At 28.2% G+C, this 22,297-nt stretch overlaps 4 protein-coding genes across 6 annotated transcripts; 3 read left to right on the plus strand and 1 right to left on the minus strand.

The window, feature by feature from the left end:
- Positions 1-11,273: 11,273 nt before the first annotated feature.
- Positions 11,274-14,380, plus strand: LOC114121155 (insulin receptor substrate 1-like). The gene is made up of 9 exons (XM_050201358.1): positions 11,274-11,374; positions 11,962-12,016; positions 12,085-12,233; positions 12,437-12,608; positions 12,990-13,076; positions 13,143-13,291; positions 13,368-13,533; positions 13,705-13,817; positions 14,141-14,380. Exons 1-6 carry the CDS (start codon positions 11,348-11,350, stop codon positions 13,262-13,264), a joined length of 612 nt encoding a protein of 203 aa, XP_050057315.1. The 5' UTR covers positions 11,274-11,347; the 3' UTR covers positions 13,265-13,291; positions 13,368-13,533; positions 13,705-13,817; positions 14,141-14,380.
- Positions 14,381-16,042: 1,662 nt separating this feature from the next.
- On the plus strand, positions 16,043-17,527 carry LOC126550232 (uncharacterized). Of its 3 annotated transcripts, XM_050201360.1 has the most exons (6): positions 16,047-16,187; positions 16,248-16,352; positions 16,415-16,550; positions 16,616-16,729; positions 16,821-17,032; positions 17,284-17,527. In XM_050201360.1, the coding sequence occupies exons 3-6, from the start codon at positions 16,512-16,514 to the stop codon at positions 17,438-17,440; spliced, it is 522 nt and encodes a 173-aa protein (XP_050057317.1). In that variant the 5' UTR covers positions 16,047-16,187; positions 16,248-16,352; positions 16,415-16,511; the 3' UTR covers positions 17,441-17,527. The 3 variants fall into 3 exon arrangements, with proteins under 3 accessions (XP_050057318.1, XP_050057317.1, XP_050057316.1); XM_050201361.1 differs by having other exon boundaries at positions 16,043-16,352; positions 16,824-17,032; XM_050201359.1 differs by having other exon boundaries at positions 16,047-16,352.
- A 104-nt stretch (positions 17,528-17,631) lies between these two features.
- Positions 17,632-18,989, plus strand: LOC126550233 (uncharacterized). Its single transcript, XM_050201362.1, has 2 exons — positions 17,632-18,062; positions 18,845-18,989. The coding sequence occupies exons 1-2, from the start codon at positions 17,832-17,834 to the stop codon at positions 18,935-18,937; spliced, it is 324 nt and encodes a 107-aa protein (XP_050057319.1). The 5' UTR covers positions 17,632-17,831; the 3' UTR covers positions 18,938-18,989.
- Positions 18,983-20,335, minus strand: LOC126550231 (uncharacterized). Its single transcript, XM_050201357.1, has 2 exons — positions 19,899-20,335; positions 18,983-19,684 (listed from the first exon to the last, which is right to left on the minus strand). The coding sequence occupies exons 1-2, from the start codon at positions 19,910-19,912 to the stop codon at positions 19,030-19,032; spliced, it is 669 nt and encodes a 222-aa protein (XP_050057314.1). The 5' UTR covers positions 19,913-20,335; the 3' UTR covers positions 18,983-19,029.
- Positions 20,336-22,297: the final 1,962 nt, after the last annotated feature.

Here is a 22,297-nt window from a genome sequence, read left to right on the forward strand (position 1 = left end):
ATAAGTACTTATACGATAATATTCAAACCAACGGGTTTACTTTATGTGCGCTTTTAATATACAATGTGCAATTGTGCATACTATACGTATATATCTGTATGTATAATATATATATATATATATATATATATAGGTGTATAAACTATAAGTCTATACATACGTATTTAATAATATTATGTTTTTTGCACCCGTCCGTCGTAACATACTCAATCCGTTGGAGAATTGGATTGTCATTATATGATATTATTAGGTATATATTATTATTATATACCTATATATAAGTAAGAATATCGCCATAACGAATTATCATAAGTTTGTTAATCGTTGTCGGCATACCTATATAAATTCTTGCTATCGTCATGATATGAACATACAACGAGTTATTTAGAAGAGTAAAATATGTACTTCATCGTGTAAAATAAAAATGTTTATTCGTGTGTTAACCACTGCTGTGCGGTACACAGCGAACGAGGGACGGTAAATAGTTAAAAATCTCTTTTTCCTCTTATGATATGAACAATTTTAAGTTCGTCGCTGTACATTTAGATGACCTACTTTCCTCTACACACACACACACACCTATGATAAAAATGTTCCGCAGATTTTGCTAAACGTCGCATACACACTTCCTTTTATAGATATTAAATAACTGTTTTATTTTATTTTATTATTTTATAAAGAATACATTAATGCAAAAAATATTTTAAATGCATGTTAATACTGATAATAAATGGACTAAAAAGAACTATACAATTATGACAACAGTTTAGTTTATCTATACACAATCATAAAAATTTATTATGCATTGTACATAAAAATTATATTATTTTATTAATTTAGTATGATAATAATATTGTGATTTGTGTTATATTGATTTGGTTGATGTTAAGTTGCTGAATAATTTAGTGTATATGTGTTCAGTTATCTATTATAAAAGTATAAGGCACTCTGCAAGTATAAGTATATTGTATTGCCTATATAGTGGCAAGTTAGCCAATATCTATTTTGTTTAGTTATATGGAATTTCAAATGCAAAATCTAATCAGTTTTAATTGTTTTTGTTGGGTAAAAAATGTAGACAATTCCGTTGTAATATTTAAAAATTTTAATTACTTCATAAAATATCCTGGAAATCATAAAAAACCTACAAAAAATTATAAAATTAGTTTAAAAACCTAAATAAAATTTGGTCGGTAATTCATTCAACTAGATTTGAAACAGATATGTACAAAACGAGCATCGTATTGCAACGTATAAATTCCCAAATATCTTAATAGTTATTCATTTTTGAATAACAATAAATAAAAGGAATCAATTTAGTAAAATACTATAAAAAACTACACTGTATAAAAGCTATATTATATTTTTGTTTTCCTAAATTTTCTTCCAATTATTTTGAAAAGTACTCCTAAATAGGTCTTGGGTATTTTTAATTTCGAAATCCTAGGTTTAAAGTAAGTGGCAAAGTTGAAGATTGAATTATTTTTTGCTCTAAAAGAAGATGACGAGCACAAAAATAAACGAATAAAAAATTCACATCATCATAAAATCCTATATTACATTTATCATATTGCAGTAAAAACCGAACAGATGGCGCCACAGATTTATGTATTGTGTACCGATTTCAGATTTTCGATTACAAAAGTTTAGTCAGTCGTCTATGCCATTTAAAGCTTTACTTAACTCCCTAAAATTCTTGGAATATTTCTGAAAACCACGTCGAAATCGGATTAATATGTAGTTTCGAGTTCATCCATAGGATGATTAAAATAAGCAGTGCATAATGCCATAATATGTCTCTTACATATACTAAGTCTACATATTGATATTAATAAACTATCGTAGCAGAGAAATAATATTATTCACGAATAGCTTCGTATTCTGTTATCAGTTGAACAGGAAAAAATGGTACCTACATATTGTTTTATATATTGGTACATATATTAGTCAACAATACAACATATTTTTTAATTCTTTAACTTAATGTGAGATACGATAGTATAAGTTTATTGATTAACGTTAGTATTTTTGAGATTTTGGTGACTATATATGGTGATATTAGGTAATATCCCGGTACCGTTCGTCCATAAAGGTAGAATGTTAAACGATTACAAGACAAGTTTTAACTCAAATTTTGGTAGGAAACATTTAAAAGTGCACTTTATAAATACTTTAAAAACAAACATAAAATTATGTTCAAGCCTGTGTTACAGCCGTCGCCTATCATATACAACCATTTCACATTTAAACTGCTTCAAAACTATGACAACAGCGGGTACTATAAAGCTGAATAACTTTTAAACTTGTTTACTTAAAAAAAAATGTCCAATAACGTTGTATAAGTATATTGTTAGATAGGTTTTAAGGTGTTGTTTTGCATATCATTTCGTGCTGGCCGTTTAAACGGGACTACAAACTTAAAAATTGAACAATTGAATAGTTTTAACAAATTCTAATAACGTCCAACAAGTCCGATAATAGTTTGATGGAATGGTAGATATTCGATTGATGTGCTAACTTGTCGAACCCGTGTGCATCATTATTGCAACGTTTTATTAAAATTATCGTTTTATACTTTCAGTACATTTGCTTCTTACTCGCTAAAATGATGTAATTCTTACAATACTACTGGCCGATACATTATAAAATATCTGTAATACAGATTACAGTGAGACAGTGTTCTCGACGAGATCCTTTATAATATGTTGAGATTGTCCATTAGTTGTTGAAAAGTATATTTTTACAAGATTGCGTTAACGTACCAATATCTTATAGGTAGGTATATGGGTACAGTGTGTATATTATAGTTGTACTTTTACGCTATACCGCCGCTGGCCAGGAGAAAAATGAATATACGACCCAATTAAAATATAATATATATATTCCAAAAGAGACGTATGATATAATAATATATGAGCATACGCGCACGTACTTTTGACTTACATATATACTATACTCGCGTAATGGTACGTTATAACTTCTTTAGCAGTCCAGTTTTTTATTCATTATTTTTCGTGTTAAACTCTCCCGCGGGCAGCGATTCGTGTTTTATACGAACTATATACAAATTTATATGAATTCTGTTACCATTGACAGTTTGATGTGTGCGTTACAGTGGGTATACACTTGCACATAATATTACTATGCTTAAAATATGTAACAGTGAATTATTCGCGTGGGGTAGGGAAGTGAGGATTGTTCTACCTTTGACCTTTTGTAATTTATCGGTTTCGTGGTTTCAGCAGTTTAATGTCTGTCATATAAAATGCTAAATAAATAGTTTAGTCTTAACTCTTAAGTATATGGGTTAGGTGCAAAAGTGCTATTAAGAATGAATATACTCGGAGTTACTTTAAAATAATGATTACCTACTAGTCTATATTTCATTTTGCAAATAAAAAATGAGTTTATACCACGGTTCATAGCAATTTCAAGCTAATAATAGTGATCAAGGATTTTAAATAGAACGTAATTTATTTATTGTAAATAAGGAAAAATAAATATTAAAATTTTACTCGTTAAGTACAGATGACAATAAAGCACTACAATAGTAATTTAATTCTAATTTTAATTTTTAATGTTTATTATACATTTACAGATGTTGTATACATTAATGTTTGACAATTGATTATTCTGTTGACTATAAATATATTAGTAAATAAGAGCATCAGATAAGTAAATATAAGAAAATTGTGAGTACATACTTTATCTCGTATGTATTTGATTAATAATAAGTTAGGTAATAATATAATGTGTAGGCGGACGTACTGTGTTAGACTATAGTTAAGTTTATTTATGGGTGTATATTATTTCCTCTTTGGTATATTATAATATTATATGAATACTGGCATTTGAAAAGAAAAGAAACTCTGAACTCTAGACTACTTTTAAGAGTGCTGTATAAGCCGAAGAGCATATCAATTGAATAATTCAACATCTATCGTATAATATGATGAAGTTTGGGTCAGATACGCCGCTTCCGTTCGGCCGAGAGAAAGGTTTGAATTTCTAAGATTTCGAGGATATATACATACGAAACACAAGAGTAAGATACCTATAATTATTTATTTAAAAACATACGGGTATAATAACTTAGTAAATAAAAAATATATTCAAATGAACTGGTAATAGACAATATTACAACAATAACATAGAAACATTGGAGTGGAGACTAAAATATTTTTGTAACATGTATTCTAGTTCTTTCCTGAATAACAGAAAAAAGAATGTGAATTCGCCACTGATTTACGATACACATAATAACACGCGTAGGTATCTAATGTTTATTGCGTATAATTATATTGTTATAGTATGAAAACAATGCTATCATCGTGTAATAAGTAAGAACATAATAAACGTTTAATCATACAGTGTACAATGTACATAGTACATAATATAGAGCTTCGTCGGTATTCGAAAACGCCGATCGGTATCGGTTCGCGCTCGCGTTTTTTTTTTTTTTTTACATCTTATCGACGCGAGACGTCAAGATGCGTCATCTTATATGGGTGACCTTAATCGCTTACACGTCCGTCTTCGAGTCCCACGCTCGTGATGCTTCGTGTATATTATGTTATTAATTATTATAATGCAGTGTACACGTAGTATTCTACGTTTTTTTTATGAGCATTCCGCGCCTTTGTAGGTATTTACGTGCTTAATAATATCGAATTCCGTTCTGTTAATTATGTAAATATATAGGTATGTAATATAATAATATACCTACCTATGCCGCAGTGCTCACTACTTCCGGCGGTGCTGTCACCGACGCTTATTATTGTTTTAAAATATGTAACGTATATAGGTATTCCATTTGGACGTAGGAACTAGGAACTCAATTTCACTATAGAAAATATTGTATTATCGTATCGAATAAATAAAATTTATTTTGTAGTTATAGCGGCGTAGTGTGAATCGCTCGAATTGAAAAGTACCTTTATGTATCCGCGGCGATGAATGTCAATCGACCCAACGTGCAACTTACAGGCATATTTTGCCAAAGCTTACCTATAGATATCACATTTACCAATACCGAAAATACAATGTCGTTCTATTCAGTCTGATAAAAGATAATTTTTTAAGAGTACCCATTCGAGCACAGATACCTACAGCTGGTAATTATTTTGAAAAGTATTCTGCAAAATACATATTTGAATAATAATTAGATAAAAATTGTTTTCATCTTGTTAATCAACTTTACCATAGTTTTTTAGCATTTTCATGTCTGTTATTAATTTTATAGACAATTTTACATTCAACATGGTATAACTGTAATGTTTTCATCTGTTCTCTTTTAGGGTTTATTCGAATGATATTCGTTAACCGTTTGGATATAACTTATAATATTCCTATGCGAGAGGCTGCGACTATTATAATATATATTAGTATTATTGTTTTATTATTGAATGTGATTAAATTGAAAATAGAAAGCATGTATCAACTAAAAAGAAAAAGTATTTTATTTTATTTTCAGATTTTTTGATAAAGTATTTAAAATACGTATTAATACTTAAAAATTGTTTGAATATTTTTACTCGAGTATTTAACAAAATTGTCGTTCGTAGAATGTATGCTTTAACGCCTTTCTGGCTTCCCCTATTTTACTACTGGGGATGTAGGGAAAATGCTTGCAGCCCCTCGCGCACTTGACGATATTGTAATGAAATTCATCAGTAGACCATTACCGCATACATACTGATGAAACGCATAAAATGTAGATAAATAAATTAAAACACGAGGTTATCTTTCCGTTTTTTGTTTCGTTGACAACTATTCCGTATAGTTTAAGCTATATAATATTATAATATATAATAATATATATATATATATTATTATTATTATTATTATTATTATCGTACATCCGCTGTTGAAATGTAGGAACGAAACGGAGTTTCGTACTTACAATTTTTTAATGTTATTATTAATATGTTGTTATTGCACAGTATTATTATATTATAGATAAATATTAAAAATAATATACCGTTTCGCGATAGGAGTAATATTTTAAACAGATTACACGTCGCACATGTACATATATATATGAGATATATTATATACCTATATATTGTATATGTATTAGACATATACCGATATCATATACCTACCTATGTATAATATGTATAACCAGTCGCCGGTGGCCGCTATTGTTATTAATTATTATGATTAATCGTCCGCAAAGCCACGACGGCGGAGAGGAAGGAACTCGGGAGAAGAATAAAAATAAGAGGATGAGCCGTATTACTATTTACACGATATGCCATATGCATATTGTAGTATATTATTATACTACTATATGCATATACTGTATATTACTACTTACTACTGCAGCTTATATAATATGACAACTATGATAATACCTACTACTGCTGAGACTGCGATCAATACGATAATTTGCGGTGCACGTATACGATGATAATAATAATATGTGTTCGGTCGGTATAATGAAGACGTTATACCGAGATGAACTCTTCGAACCAGTGCTGCACACATCGTTTAACGTTGTCGTAAACAACCGAATACAATAAACGGATAAACAATAAACATCATCTCGCAACACGCGAGGCTTTTACGATAATTGCAGGTATTATATTGCACAATTAACGCTGCGTATATTTTGTAGTTATTACACCGTACAGAATATACAACGTCACCGTATAATACAACAATAATAATAATAATAATAACAGTATTACTATTTATACATTTCCCGTTCGGTTCCCTATTTCTGTGCCGCATACCGGAAACGTTCCATAAAGTACAATAAATTATAATACTTTTATGTATCCAATCGCCGGCAATAATAATTCATTGTATATTGCATGTAATGCCGCTGATATATAATATTTTATTCGTACAACGCTTTATAACTTATAATACGCTATACCTATGAATAAAGGCATGTTATATTCAAAAGTTACCCGTTTTCGCTAAAAGTATACCTACCTTTCCATATTCCGCCGATTCTCTTTTCCATCAATTAATCATAAATTGGTGAATTTCTTTTTTTGCCAAAACCAAACATTTCTCATGGGATAGCATTTATTTTGTAAAAAAATATTGTATATACTAGTGTTTCTCAACATGTGGAACGCGAAAAAAACTTTTTATAAATTTAAAAAAAAGGTTGTTAAATTAGGGAGAAGAATAAAAATAAGAGGACGAGCCGTATTACTATATTTACATCTAACTCGTACGTTATTTAGGGATTGGGCCGCAACTCACCAACACCTGTTAGGTTACGGTAGTAGTGCACTAGTACTTACACCTACGTGAAAATTTTCAAACTTTCCGCGGGTATAATAATACAATTAGTAAGTTGGCTGCATATTACTTGCGTCCCAAAAAAGGTATATTTTATAGGTACTAAATTTGACCGGTAACTTGCGTCCCGTTTTGGGGACACATAAGTCGGCTATATAATTATTGTCGATATTTACTACTAAAATCACTAAAGTCGATAAAATCGTATCACTAAAATCAATAGAATTCAATAGAATTCACAGATTATATTTTACATAACTATACTTCAGAAAATTCTAAATTCTCTCCACATGTTTGGTCTGAATGCTCAAATAGTTTACAAAGAACGACAAATGCATGTGAAGCTTTTCACTCAAAATTTAACTCATATTTTTATTCTAGTCATCTACATATTTTATAACCTTTTCAATTCATCGACGTCTTAAAATCATTCCAGATAAATACATATGTCTTAATTAATAGCATTAACACTTCAAAAACAAATTATAGAAAAAAAAAATATTTAAAATTAGAATTCTTAAATAAACAAATCGAAAGTTTAAAAAAAAAGAAATTTCTCCATTAAATTTTATAAAAAATGTTTCATTTAAATTTATACCTTACCATATTTGAATTCAATAATTTTTTTTTTATTATTTAATAACCTATACAGGGTGATTTTTTATCGTTGAACACTCATTATTTCAAAAAGTATTCATATTTTTGAAAATATTTTTTTACATAGTTTCTAATTGGTAAAAAATTTAAATATTTTTTATCCTTATAATTTTTTACGTTTTTTACTTTTTGAATGACAACATAGATTTTTAATTTCATATTCCAAAGCAGAATAATTTTCTGAGTAATTCAATACATAAAAATCGAATTTAGGGTGAGTAGTTTATGAGTTATACGTATTTAAAGTTTAGCTGCGCGGAGTGGAGTGGTACGGGGTTACCCCGCCAAATGTTTGTCCACTACTCCACTTGTCTAAACTTTGAATAAGAATAACTCATAAACTACTCACCCTAAATTCGATTTTTATGTACCAAAATACTCAAAAAATTATTCTGCTTTGGAATATGAAATTAAAAATCTATGTTGTCATTCAAAAAAGTAAAAAACTTAAAAAATTATAAGGATAATAAATATAATTTTTTTATAAAAATGTTGTTTTTTTAACAATTTGAAACTATGTAAGAAAATATTTTCAAAAACATGAATACTTTTGGAAATAATGAGTGTTTTACTCTTAATCGATTATCCTGTATACCATATTTGAATCGAATATACGAATCTTATTACTATGACAAAATATAAAAATATGAATTATTTTTAAATGAATTTTTTTATTATTTTAAATTATACATAATATTTATTATCTTATACAATATATAAAACAATATTATAAGCTAAAATAAATATCAATGTGTTTTTTTATTAACATTAGTTATTTAGGAACAATGTCTGAATCTAGTATAGACCACATGTGTGTACTTATTTTATAATTCGGATATCGATGTTCGCCTACTAAAGAGCGATCTCTTAAATCGTTTTCTGATTGTTTAAAAAGGGTCTGAAAAAAATAATAGAGTCAACTTTAGCTGTACATTAATACAGTTCACTCGATAATTCGAAATTCAGGGGACCGAGTTAAAAATTCCATTTATAGAGCTTACTTACTGAGCTTAATGGTTTCTTTCTTCGTATCCACATCGCAATTAGATTGCTTGCCGCGTCATCCACATCACACTGACCACATAATATATTAAGTAGATCTCTTACTAAATTTGCTATTGTTGCACGTGGTTTTAAACACGATGTTAAAAAGTTTTCAAAATCAAATAAGCCTATTTCTTCTATTTTTTTTTTTTTAACTGTGAAATGTATTCAACTATAATTATACTCACGAGTCGACGAAAATGTAAAGACATGACAAATAAAAACACTTTAAAACCATTTTCATCTAAGGTTAACATAAAACCGCTACAACTGTGTGCGTTGAAGAACGTAGGTAGTGTAAATGAAATGAAAAGTGTAGTAAGGTTAGCTGCGTGTGGCATCCTATTTAATAGCAATTGAACATAAGGTATAGTTACTAAGGTAATTGAACATAAGCACTGAGATAGATAAGATATACTGGAGCGCGCACTCGGCCGTAAAAACGAGCCGTCGTGTTTGACGTTACCCCCACCACCGAAGGGCAAAACATTTCATTTTTACATAGGAAAATACGATGAATTTGTAAATAACAATTTATTTTCGTTCTTAATAGCTGAGATATTTACTCAAATGCCTATATAATCTCAAGCCTTTTCGTTAGTTTGTAATTTGTTACAATTTTGTATACCTAGTACCTATATTCAATATGGTTGTCTCGTGTTCAGCTTTTGGATGTACTAATAGGCACATTAAAGGTGGAAGTATTTAGTTCCACAAGTACCTAAATATTAACATTTTATACAGTTTTATTTGTGGCCAGGGGCCCGGAGGTTTCTTGAAGCCCCGATGGTTTTATAATTTTATATAATTAAATATTTAATCAATGAGAAGCGGAAAAAATACCCACGAAAAAAAACCCAAACTACAATCACACCTGAAAAAAAGCCCAAGAAAATAAAAGTGCTATCATTGTAATCTTATATTTTGAAATATTTTATAAACTGTGGTTGATTGTTGATTATACAATGGATTTAAAATCATATAATACATTTTTAATAATAAATAATAATATTTTTTAAATAATTTTATCATATAATTATTTAATAGAACATAGGAAAAAAATATTAAAAATACAAAATATTCTCGTTTGTGGTAACATAATAATAACTAATAATTATAATACGAGAGATCATAGTCATAATAATTAAATAATATAATAATAGTAAATTGTTAATTTAAAAAATAATTTTCGATAAGTAGTCTACACAATCATGATAAAATTCAACAATAACCTCTAGGCTATATCTATACATAAAAAAATTAAAATTAACTTAACTGTATAATAATGATAATTAACTATAAAAGCTAAGTTAAAACAATACAAAATTTAACTGAATAAGTTATATTATATTAATAAGTTTGATTGAACAAAAATAACTAACAAATTAAGTTATTATACCTACCTAAATATTAATATTTTATAATATATAGATTTCCACTTAATAATCCTGAATTACTTAAAAAATGGTTGATTGAAGTTAAAAGGAAGAATTTTATACCTACAATGTATAGCACTTTATGTAGTGAACAACTATTTATAAACAAAAATGTCCATTGTAAATCTCAAAATCCCTGCTTGATCACTTTCCATATCGTTGTATCTTATATTATAATCATGGTAATACAATAAGGTAATGAATAATTACTACTACATTTAATTTGTTAAAGAAATAAGAAAATAAATTAAGAATTATGAACGAAAATAATCATAACTACACGTATATCGTATGTAAAAATGAAATGTTTTGCCCTTCGATGGTGGGGGAAGCGGGATTTGAGACGGCTCGTGTTTTGTATCATTGCGGGAATGGCGAGTGCGCGCTCCGGTATATCTTATCTATCTCAGTGAACATAAGATAAATGAACCATGTTTATGATAACTTTATGATTACTTACATGATTTTGTGGTTATGTTAGTGGACAGTTGTAACAATTTTATTATATTCTCTTTGAAGATATAATTATCAAAAATATAATTTCATATTTTTTGTATTATTCATATAATATTTATATTCTACATTTATAGCATTACGTGCCTATCCTTACAAGTACCTACACTTAACAGTAATTAAACATTTTAAACTTTAGTAAGCACTAAAATCGAAACATAAAACAAGTGTCGTATACGGCGGTATATAAATAAATTGTATTCTGTATTCGTCGTGGTGTACGGCAATGACGTCACATGCGGGGAATGAATGCGGGGGATTCGTTTTGTTTACACGACTATGAGTAATTAAGTAATATAAACAGCTGTTTTAATTATGAAAACCGTAAAATAATTGATTCTATAATCAATGGTATTAGTATATATCTGTGATGTCAATAAATATTGAATTACAATATTACAAATTCTTGGTTTGCTGACTGCTGTAGACTTGAGAAAATGCCGAAGTGGATTAGTCGTATAGCTGTATGTATTACCTACCTGTATTATATTATTGTAATAACTTTACTAATAACGAACTACACAAACTACAATCATAGGCGTGTTCAGACCTCCATGGCTGGGGAGGCCAGTTATAAAATTTAAATTTTTTACTTACTATAGCGTATAGCGATCTATTTGTGACTTATTTTTGCTGTATGGAAATCATATAGCACTTGGAATTTGTTCATCCCTCCAAATTATAGATTTATCTTGGTCTTAAAATTGGTTTTCTATATACTATTACAACTATGAACTAATAAATAAGGCCTTTTATATAATGTGCTACTTAGTTATTTTTTATAAATATTTAAAATTCGGCACAATATGCTGCTGCAGCTTATTAACAAAACAAACCGGTGTTCTTACCGATCACCTACTGTTACTGTTTCCAGCCCCTATTTTTCAAAAAAATGTGTACTATACACATTATTTACAATGATATTATTGACCAAGAATTTAAATTTAAATTGATATATTATTCAATAAAATATATGGGGCATAACTTTTTATCAATTTAAGAGAGTTTTTGATTAATCTGAGAGAGCTATTAATTTGTTTCTTATTTTCAGAATGTGTTTATAAAGTGCCTACCAGTTCGAGGTCAGGTCAAGAAACAATATAAAGGTAATTTTATAATAAATTAATACAATAATTTTTCATTTATTTCAATATATTAAATTAAATTTTTGCAGATTATGTTTGTCAAATTTCTATATTAAAAAAAGAATTGAGATTAAATAAAAACTTACTTGGCATGACTGGACTCCGTATATGTGACACAAAAATAAGCATAATTAACTATCCATTTAAATCGGAGGAGCAAAATTCTATTGATATTATGGTATTTATATACAATCATTTATATTTTTGGGCTAAAATGCACTTTACCACGCCCCTCACGAATTTCAATTTTTTTTAAAAAAGACGTGTTTTTCAACGCTGATTTCGAAACTGTTTGAAATTTTGTGCGAAAACCATTATTTTGGAAGTTATAGCCTTCCAAACTTATTAATTACAGAATTAAATTAGTTTGTATTGTTATAGATATCAAGTATTACAGATGTTGGTGTTGACGAGACAATTTTTTATATTTTCCTGAAAGATGATTCACCATTAGGATATGGCCAACTATGGATGGAAACATATGTCACAAAAATATCTTTAAAGCTACATGATATCATACGCGAAACGTTCTATAATAAAACTCAAAAGCAAGGTAATTTAATTAATGTTCTACAATTTATGTAAAAATTAAAAAAAATTCTCTACACAAAAAATTAATGAATGACTGTACTTTAACTAAGAGCCTTGTATTCTATAACTGAAAAGTACAGGGAAAACACCAGATCAAATTATTTGTATTGAAGTACTATTTTATCTTTCAACTTTCCAGCAAATAAGGGAAAAAAGCAGATTAGTCGAGAGCTATGACCACCGGAAGTTTAGGCATACAAGGAAAATGTATTACGTTTTGAAATTAAAAAAAAAAAAAGGATAAAACTTACTATAAACTTTATTGATTATTAATATTAATTATTTGGTTTTTTTAATTAAATATATTTTCTAATAATTTTTCATTTATTAAATTCTTTGCAAGACCTAATACCCCAAAAAGCTCTACCAGTACAATCACCAACATCAGAACAAAATTTTGGACTTGATGTTTCACTCAAAGAACCTTTTGGTAATTAGTTATATACAATTTTTTTTTTTTGTAGTGTATTATCATGTTCTAATTAAATTGTCGCAGATTATGTTTGTCAAATTTCTATAGTAAAAAAAGAATTGGGATTAAATGAAAACTTACTTGGCATGACTGGACTATGTATATGTGACACAAAAATAAGCATAATTAACTATCCATTTAAATAAAAGGAGCAAAATTCTATTGATATTATGGTATTTATATACAATCATTTATATTTTTGCTATAGTTAAGTTATTAACAGATTTATATTGGTTTGTGTTTATATAGATGCCTAGTATAATAGGTGTCGGTGTTGAAGGTACATTTTTTTATATTTTCCTGAAAGATGATTCACCATTAGGATATGGCCAACTATGGGTGGAAACATATGACACAAAAATATCAGTTAAGCTATTTGATATCATACATGAGACGTTCGAAAATAAAAAACAAGGTATTTTGATTAACGATGTACTATAATTATTGATAATAAAATTTCACTACGAAAAATTTTTAGTGACCATACTGTAATACCTATACAATTGATTGATTATTAATATTAATTATTTTTCTTTTTTCAAGTAAATATAACTATTAATTTTACATTTATTAAATTATTTTCAAGACTTAAAACCGCAAATACCTGAACCAGTGACTTCACCGACATCAGACCATGAATATGTAGACATGACGGGTTCATTTAAAACGCCAATAAAATCTGATATCAAATTTGATATAGTAGGTATTATTAAACTTAAAAAAAAACAGCTATCAGGTTAATATTTACACATGTCATTACAATGACATTTGTTGTCTGTGTCTTAGAAGTGCGTAACATAGCATAGTTTACGTTCAGCAGAACACTTTTATCTCCGTTAGTTTAAAAATTATAGTGAATATAATTTAAAGATAAATATATTCCGCTGAGTGTAGAAATTGCTATGTTACATGCTTGTAAGACGGAGACAACAAATGTCACTGTAACATCTTCTTAACATTTTTATTATTTGATGTTTTGCGTATAATTGTTATTTGTAAAATGATTTAAAATTTATTTTCAGGTATTGTTTTCTCATTCAAAGAGTTATTATCAGACAGCTTAGAGATTTGACTATTTCCGGGAGGAAGTAATGCGAAAGCGGTTCCCTCCCGGTCGTCGGTTCAAACAGAAAAAAAAAAAAAAGAGATTTGACTATAAATAAAGGTATTGATCCAGTTTATACACAACTAAAAAGTGTATTAGATTTATTGTTAGAATATAGAATTATTTTTAATGATTTAAAATAAATTATATGTTTATATTTCTGTTTATCTTTAATTTTGGGACTGATATACATCATACCCTTGTCATAATAGTTTCTTTGTGTAAAAAAAATACTGTTATATATAAGTATATGAGTATTTATTTGCAAAACAATGAGTAAATAAAGCATTTGGTGCAAAAATGCTAAGTACCAAAAAAGGAAAAAAAATTAATAACTACTGCTCATATAAACATATTTGTGCCCCAAATTAATAATAATAATAGAGTGGAGTTACTGAAAACTATTGAATCTGATGATTACAGTATTCAAAATCAACGTTACTTGGTTAGGAAGTACAAGAATCATGCCCTTAAATATATGAAGGATTGAAATGCAACAACTTGATAACATAAAAAAAGGGGTCTTATTTTTTAATTTCCACCATGAAGAACGTACATTCAACAGAAGAACATAATTCATATTTAGTTGAATTTCATGAGATGCTCGCGTTAGTTATTTATTATAAATGTCAATCAAAAGCAAACTTAGCGATAGAATTACAAATAAAACAAAAAAAATTAATTACATTATGAAATTATATTAATTTAATATGGGTCTCGGGTAAAGCTCTAACCCTAACCTACAGGAATACTGTTATTGCTTGTTGATGGTGAATGTTCGCTTGGTGTCAAACTTGGACTTTGTCTGTTGAACTGCCATTCAAAATATTTTATTTAAGAATATGTATTTATATATAATGTATACTTAATTTAATAATGCTTACGTTCCATGACGGGCTAGATGACACACTACTGTCATCACTTGTTGATGATATATTCACCCTTGGTGGCATCCGTTTCCTGCGGTGTTTATTTGGTGGCTGCAATTAAAAATAAAAAAGGATGGAGAAACAATAAATAATAAAATGACAAAAAAAAAAATTACCTTTTTTGGAGATTTTTGATTTGAATTAGGATATTTATTTTGTCCAATTATAATCGATAAAGCTTCCAGAGTAGAATTTTTAGGTTCAAAGCCTGGTAAATGACTTCTAGATTTCCAGTCTATCTGCGAATACGTTATTTCTTAATTTATAAATTATGTTCAATACGTGATTTTCTGTAAATATATTTGAACCTAAGCTATGATTTGTATATAAAACGATTCGTTATGTAATTATCCATCAGAAATATATAAATTCATAGAGTTTGGTTGAGGAATATAGGTTTTCTACTACATATGGTCCGCGAAATTAAGAAATAACGTATTCGCAGATAAACGTATCAGCATGGACGTATTTCAAAAATATAATATGATATCCTAATTTCTTTAATATTGCATTTATCGACCTGATTTTTTTTTTTAATTGTTCATAATGGTGTTCTTATTGATATTTTACTGTTGGAATACTTCCATCAATCCTAAAACCGAATTAATGAGGTGAATTTTTCGATATTTTGATTCGTCAAAACATATCAGATTTCGAAGAAATATAAAAGAAAAAAAATCGTAGGTTTATGACAAATGTTATATGCAAATACTCATCACATAATCTTCTATCAGAAAAAATTATGTTCATAAATTTTAGGTAAAAATTAAAGGGTAAATAGACTTATGTTCAAAAAAGAAACCACTGTAATTACGATATGTACAACGTTTTTTTGTTTGAACATATGATTCTGGTTTCTAAGAAATTCTTCTCGCTATATAAATAAATATAAATAAACCCCACTGTTGTTATATATTATTATTTTATATCATTAGTACACAAACACACATCACGATAATTTTAACTGCAATGATAACTCACCGGAAACTTACAGGGCTTGTAATAAAGGAAATGACAGCCTACCACAAAAATAAGGTATTTTCGGCAGTAAATCCTGAAGATTTTGTTGATTTTATAAATTATTGTCACCGGCAGACATTATCAAAAAATATTTGCAGAATTCTATATCAAATGGAATTAGATGACAGCAGTACGAATGTTTTTAATAGTTGGTTGATTCGAAAAACACCACTACTTTCGGTATGTTACTTTTGCTCTACTTTCACAATACAAATTTTATTAGACATATACGGGAATTTTAGGTGGTCTTTCCTGAATATAATGATGGATATAGAGATCGGAAATCACTCTATGAGTATCCACAATTAATATGTATAAATAATATGTCGTACTATACTAATGTATCTGCAGGCGAAAGCTCTTCAAATGATGATGAAAGTACCTATACCTATTTGTTTATGTATGTGTGTGTATGATATTAATATATTATTATTAAATAATAGAATGAAAGTAGTATGCTATCAACACTATCATCTTCTTTAAAACCGGTAAAAATGCAGAATAAAAAAAGAAAAAATGATACTGAACCAAAAGTTAAAATGTCTAAGGCTGGAAAGGTAATAATTTGTATTGTATTATTTTTTTAAATATTACACACACACACACACCACACATTCATTTTTAATATAAATATATATGAATGTATAGCAGCGAACAGAATCAATAAAGACGTACAAGGATGCCTTAGCTAGTGTAATTTCGAAAGGAAATATTGAAGATAACGTTTCTAACTCAATAACATTGACGGAAGGAAATTACACGTATACGATTCGGTGTCCAGTAGCGCCAAAATGCGATGACTACTACGTCATCCAACATTATAAAACTAGTGTTATAAAGGACATTCCGTCACTTGAAAGGTAAAAACCATAATAAAAAAAACCAATGATTAAATGATGAACTATAGTTAAACAACAGCGATACAATCATTTATTGATCACCAGATTATTTTTTTAATTTGACCGTTACCTATTATTATTCAACACAAATAAATTATTAAATTCTAATTAAAATAATAAGATTGAGGATTTTATCGTTGATATTTAACTATAACATGATTAAATAATAAAACATATTACGAATATTATTAAATAATGATTTTTTATAATAGATGGAAACATTCTGAAGCTAGTGTGAAGTTGTATACTAGCAATAACTATCCTGCTGATAACGAAATATCGATCAAAATAAATGAACTTATTCGCACAATTTTAAATCGATGTTCATCGGATCCAAAACGGAAGATTGTAAAAAACAGTAAAAAATAAAAATGCAAATATATTATTATGTAAAAATTTTTTATTGGTAGTATAAATTATGACATTTAATAAAATTATTAAAATTGATAAAATTAATTAATCTTATTCTTTTACTATAATATTGAAATCAATTCTTAAGGGGATTGCACACTAGGCGTTTCGAACGCGCGTCTCCGCGCGTTTCGAACGTCGCGATTTAAAAACGCGAACGCGCTTTGCTTACACATTAGGCGCGTTTCTCAAAGATAAAAAGGGCGCCAAAACTCGCAAATTAAAAGCGCGCCTGTTATTTGTACTTTGTGATGTACCAGTCTTGTTGTTACTGTTCATCGTACATGACCACGTTTACAACACACTTTCCGTTGTAATTTATTTTTCAAGTTTCATTTATTTTTTAAACATGGAAATATTAAATGATATTGAAGCTGCGTGTGTTATTTTCGCACTATACGAGGAACACGAACTTAAAAAGAAGGAAAAATATAAAGGTAAAAGACGACATTGGGTCCATCCTCTCAATCTAAAAAGGCCAGAAAATGGTCAGTTTCAGGTAACATTTATGACTCTACGCAGTTACCCAGAAGAATTTTTTAAATATTACCGTATGTCGATAACATCGTTTGATGAGTTGGTAAGTAGAAATATATCATTATTCGTTTTTAAATATAAATATTTTTTTAAATTAATTAATGTTTTATAATCTTATGTCATTAGTCATTACTCATTGGCCCAGGGCTAGGATTTGTTTGCAATAAAAAATATATACACAAAAATATAGTTACAAAAACAATTTATCTGTCTTAATATAATATAATTAAAAAATAAAATTATACTTTAATCAGCAGGGCTTGAATTAAATACGAAATATTAATATTAAATTATAAATATTAATTACGAAATATTCTATAAAACATGCATTTTTCGCATTATTATAATCAAAATATGCAAAAACATTTGTTGAAATAAAACACTTAGAAATATTTCATCAGTCTTCATTTTTGAAACTAATCTACTTCATACTACATTTCTACTGTTGCTCGCACCTGGCACACTACAAGGTAATTCGTGGAGATTACTGACAAAATCGATAACCAGAAGTCGCAAAAAAAAACATGCTGTTGCAAATAAATCCTAGCCCAGCTCATTACTATTCATTACTTATTATTAATACTACTATTTACTTACCACTTTTGAATACCTCGTGTTATTATAATATTTGTTCAAAATGTATACAGACACACAGTATATTAAATAGTTTCACTTATTATGATATATAATATAATATTTAATATTAAATGTGATGTATGATGGTACAACACTTACTAAAAACTAAATATTCCTTGATTAATAATTTATTGAAGTTTTTTATACCAACTTAACAAAATGTAATAACAATTAAATAATTTTTTTAAGATATCGCTGATAGGACCTAAATTATCAAAACAGCATACTGGTTTGCGTGTGCCAATTTCACCGGAAGAACGATTGACCGTAACATTAAGGTAGACAATTTTTAAATAAAAATAAAGAATGTAGACATAAGTATTTTTTAATTTTTTGATTTATCAACTTTAATTTTAAATAGATACATTTTACTTTCAAGAATTATAATAATTTTGTTTTTGAGCAGAATACATTTCAGAAGGTGATGGTTGTGAAAAATTGCTAGATTCGTCATTTACAATTGGCGGAGAAGTAATAGTAGAGCTTATATTTTTAGGTGAATTTTGGGAAGTATACTGATGAGGAGAAATATTAAATTGTGACATGTGTGAGAGTGGTCTTTGATAAGAAATGGATGAAGATATACTTTGAGGATGATTATTTGTGGCGTAATGTTGTTGAGGAAAAAATTGGGAGTAAGGTTGATTATTTGGTGCATTATAAGTAGGATAAGTAGGGGTTACATAAGAGTTTTTTACTCGTTGTATGGCATTTAAAAATTCAATATATAACTGTGTTTTTTGTTCTTCGTCTAAAGTTCTAATTTGAGGGAGTAATGACATCAAAAAAGATTTTTCCGGGTCTTCTGGTATTGTTTGTCGGTTTTCCAATATTTTCAATAACGATGAACCAAAATTTTCGGTTTTTGGATTTTTTTTAAATTTTTTATGTGACTGTCGTCGCTCCTCTACATCAGCATTTTCCATAATCTCCTCCACACTAATATTTTTTCCGACAACCAAATCCGTATCTTCAGTCTCCTCAACTTCAGATGCCTCGTCTTCACTTGGTTGTACATTACTTTCAGTGCTTTAAAATATAATAATTGTATATAATTTATAATTTAGTTAGTTTCACAATCACCAAAAAAAAAAAAAATACACTTTCTTATAAAATAACGGCCCTAATAATAATACCTAATAATAATAATAATAGCCCTAATACCTAACACATGACCCGAAAAAGTTCATCAGCCTTGTTATATATTTTATAATATTTATTTATTTTAACCGGGTTTACTTACCTTCGATTTTGCATAGTCGGTCTTAAAAATTCTAATATATTTGCGTATATGTATGGTGTAGATTTTGTTGCTGCTTGCCCAGATTTGGTAACGCATTTACGACGAAAACTATCCCTTATTGACTTCCATTTTTTTTGTAACTCTGCTACTATAAAAATAATATAAATAAAAATATTTAAAAAATGTTCAAAGCATACTAAATTAACTTTTATCCATCAACCCTCAAACTATTTATATCTTTAATTAAATTAATAAAAAAAAGCGGGTAAGTGGGTACCGCTCTGCTGTACATTAAGTGCCGTATGGATCATTATTATATATTATAGGAGTGTTAAATTTGAATCCAATGATAGTTATCATTGTATACGAAAAACGATTCTGAACGAAGATGATTTGTCAGCCTAGGATATAATTTCTAGTGGTTGGTGAAAAAGGTGGTTTATGTATTATGTTTTAATGGCCTGAATACAACAAAATTTAAGTTCTTTTATAATAATTGTAAGTTAAACTTATGAAAAACCTTGTATTAAATTTTCAACTCTTAGCTTCTTATACAAAAATTTTTATGAAATATACCTACAAAATAATTTGCAAATATTCATGGTTTTGGCGAATTTTTGTCAATATTTGAGCTTCAAATGCTAATAGAAAAAAATTGTGCCTACGTATTCTTAGAATTTTTTAATCACTATAATAATAACTTATGAGGAACTTTGCATTAAATTTTCAAGTATTTTGATAGGGCCAAAAAGATTTTATCGACACATAAAAAAACAATTTTCAGAAAAATTGAAAATTTCAGTTGTCTATAAATAGCTCAAAAAAAGTCAAAATATTTTGAAAATTAAATCACGTAAAGAAAACGCTAATCTTAATAACTGGTAAAATTTTCAAGTATCTACGACTTATACTTTTTGAATAATAACAAATATTTAATATCGTTTGGGGATAAATCGTTATTTAGCGCGGTTTTGTAAAAATTTAAATTTCAAACACTCATAAAAATTTTTTGTCTGAATCCGGTAGAGTTTTTTTTACAGATATTTGAAGAAAAATGTATGGAGAACCTTGTACCAAATTTTCAAAACTTAGTTATAAAAGAAAAAAATTTTATGATTTTTCAACTTCAAAATTACTTGCACATTTTCGCGTTTTCGACAGATTTCGTAAAAATTTGAACTATAAACTCTTATAAAAAAAAATTGTGACTAACGTTTTTTAATTTTTTTTAGCTACAATAAAAACAACTCGTAAGGAATCTTGTATTAAATTTTCAAAACTTTTTGGTCATCCAAAAATTTTTTATCGACACTTTAAAAAAAATTTCTCAAAAAAATCGAAAATTTCAGTGGTCTATAAATAACTCAAAAAAAGTCAAAATTCTTTGAAAATTTAACTGTGTATGGAGAACGCTAATATAAACATTTGGTGAAAATTTCAAGTATTTAAATCGATTAGTTTTTGAGTTATAGCAAAATAAAAAATTCGATTTTGACGAAAACTGGTTTTGCGTAAAAATTCCCGTTACCCTAGCTACTGTAATATAAATATGCAAATTCAATTTTACATGTAGTAAATAATTATTATTTCATAATATACATAAAACGGCTGAAAAATGATAAGATGTAAAAGGTTTGACTGTATAGCATTAAAAATCAAATACCATTATAATAATATAATACATTGTTCATTAAAATATTAATTAGACACTTATATAATGTAATACATATTTAATTATTCAGGTATTTGGCAACTGGAACTAATTTTTCTGCTCTCCATTTTGATTTTCTAATGGGCGTGTCAACCATTGGAAAAATTATACGAGAGACATGTGAAGTATTGTGGACAATTCTTCAGTCCAAAGAAATGGTAGTGCCGACAACGCAAGATTGGTTAGATATATCAGAGGCGTTTTATAGTAAAACTCAATTTCCGAACTGTGTATGGGCCGTAGACGGGAAACACATTCGGCTAGAATGCCCCCCTAGAAGTGGTACTTTATATTACAATTACAAACATTTTTTCTCCATAATACTCATGGCCATTTGTGATGCAAACTATTGCTTCACAATTATAGATGTTGGGTCATATGGGAAGGAAAGTGATTGTAATATTTTTAAGAAATCGTCATTTGGGAAAAAATTATATGCTAATAAAGTTAATTTTCCCGAACCTCGATGTTTACCAGAAGATGATGGTGGTACTCCTCAACCCTACGTATTAGTAGCTGACGAAGCGTTTGCTCTTAATACTAACCTTTTACGCCCTTTCCCCGGAAGAAGCCTAAATAATGAACGGCGTATATTTAATTACCGGCTATCAAGGGCAAGACAAAATATAGAGTGTACGTTTGGTATTTTATCTAATAAATGGAGGGTTTTCCATTCTGCATTATTGGT

The sequence above is a fragment of the Aphis gossypii genome, chromosome 2 (genome assembly GCF_020184175.1).
Source record: "Aphis gossypii isolate Hap1 chromosome 2, ASM2018417v2, whole genome shotgun sequence".
NCBI lineage: Eukaryota > Metazoa > Arthropoda > Insecta > Hemiptera > Aphididae > Aphis > Aphis gossypii.

Coding starts and splice junctions, on each gene's coding strand:
- LOC114121155 (XM_050201358.1), top strand. CDS start 11,348: ATGCCGAAGTGGATTAGTCGTATAGCT. Junction 12,234..12,436: donor AAAATTCTATTGATATTATG/GTATTTATATAC, acceptor GTATTGTTATAG/ATATCAAGTATTACAGATGT. Junction 12,609..12,989: donor TAATAAAACTCAAAAGCAAG/GTAATTTAATTA, acceptor ATTCTTTGCAAG/ACCTAATACCCCAAAAAGCT.
- LOC126550232 (XM_050201359.1), top strand. CDS start 16,512: ATGTATCTGCAGGCGAAAGCTCTTCAAATGATGATGAAA. Junction 16,551..16,615: donor CTCTTCAAATGATGATGAAA/GTACCTATACCT, acceptor ATTAAATAATAG/AATGAAAGTAGTATGCTATC. Junction 16,730..16,820: donor AAATGTCTAAGGCTGGAAAG/GTAATAATTTGT, acceptor ATGAATGTATAG/CAGCGAACAGAATCAATAAA.
- LOC126550233 (XM_050201362.1), top strand. CDS start 17,832: ATGGAAATATTAAATGATATTGAAGCTGCGTGTGTTATTTTCGCACTA. Junction 18,063..18,844: donor TAACATCGTTTGATGAGTTG/GTAAGTAGAAAT, acceptor AATTTTTTTAAG/ATATCGCTGATAGGACCTAA.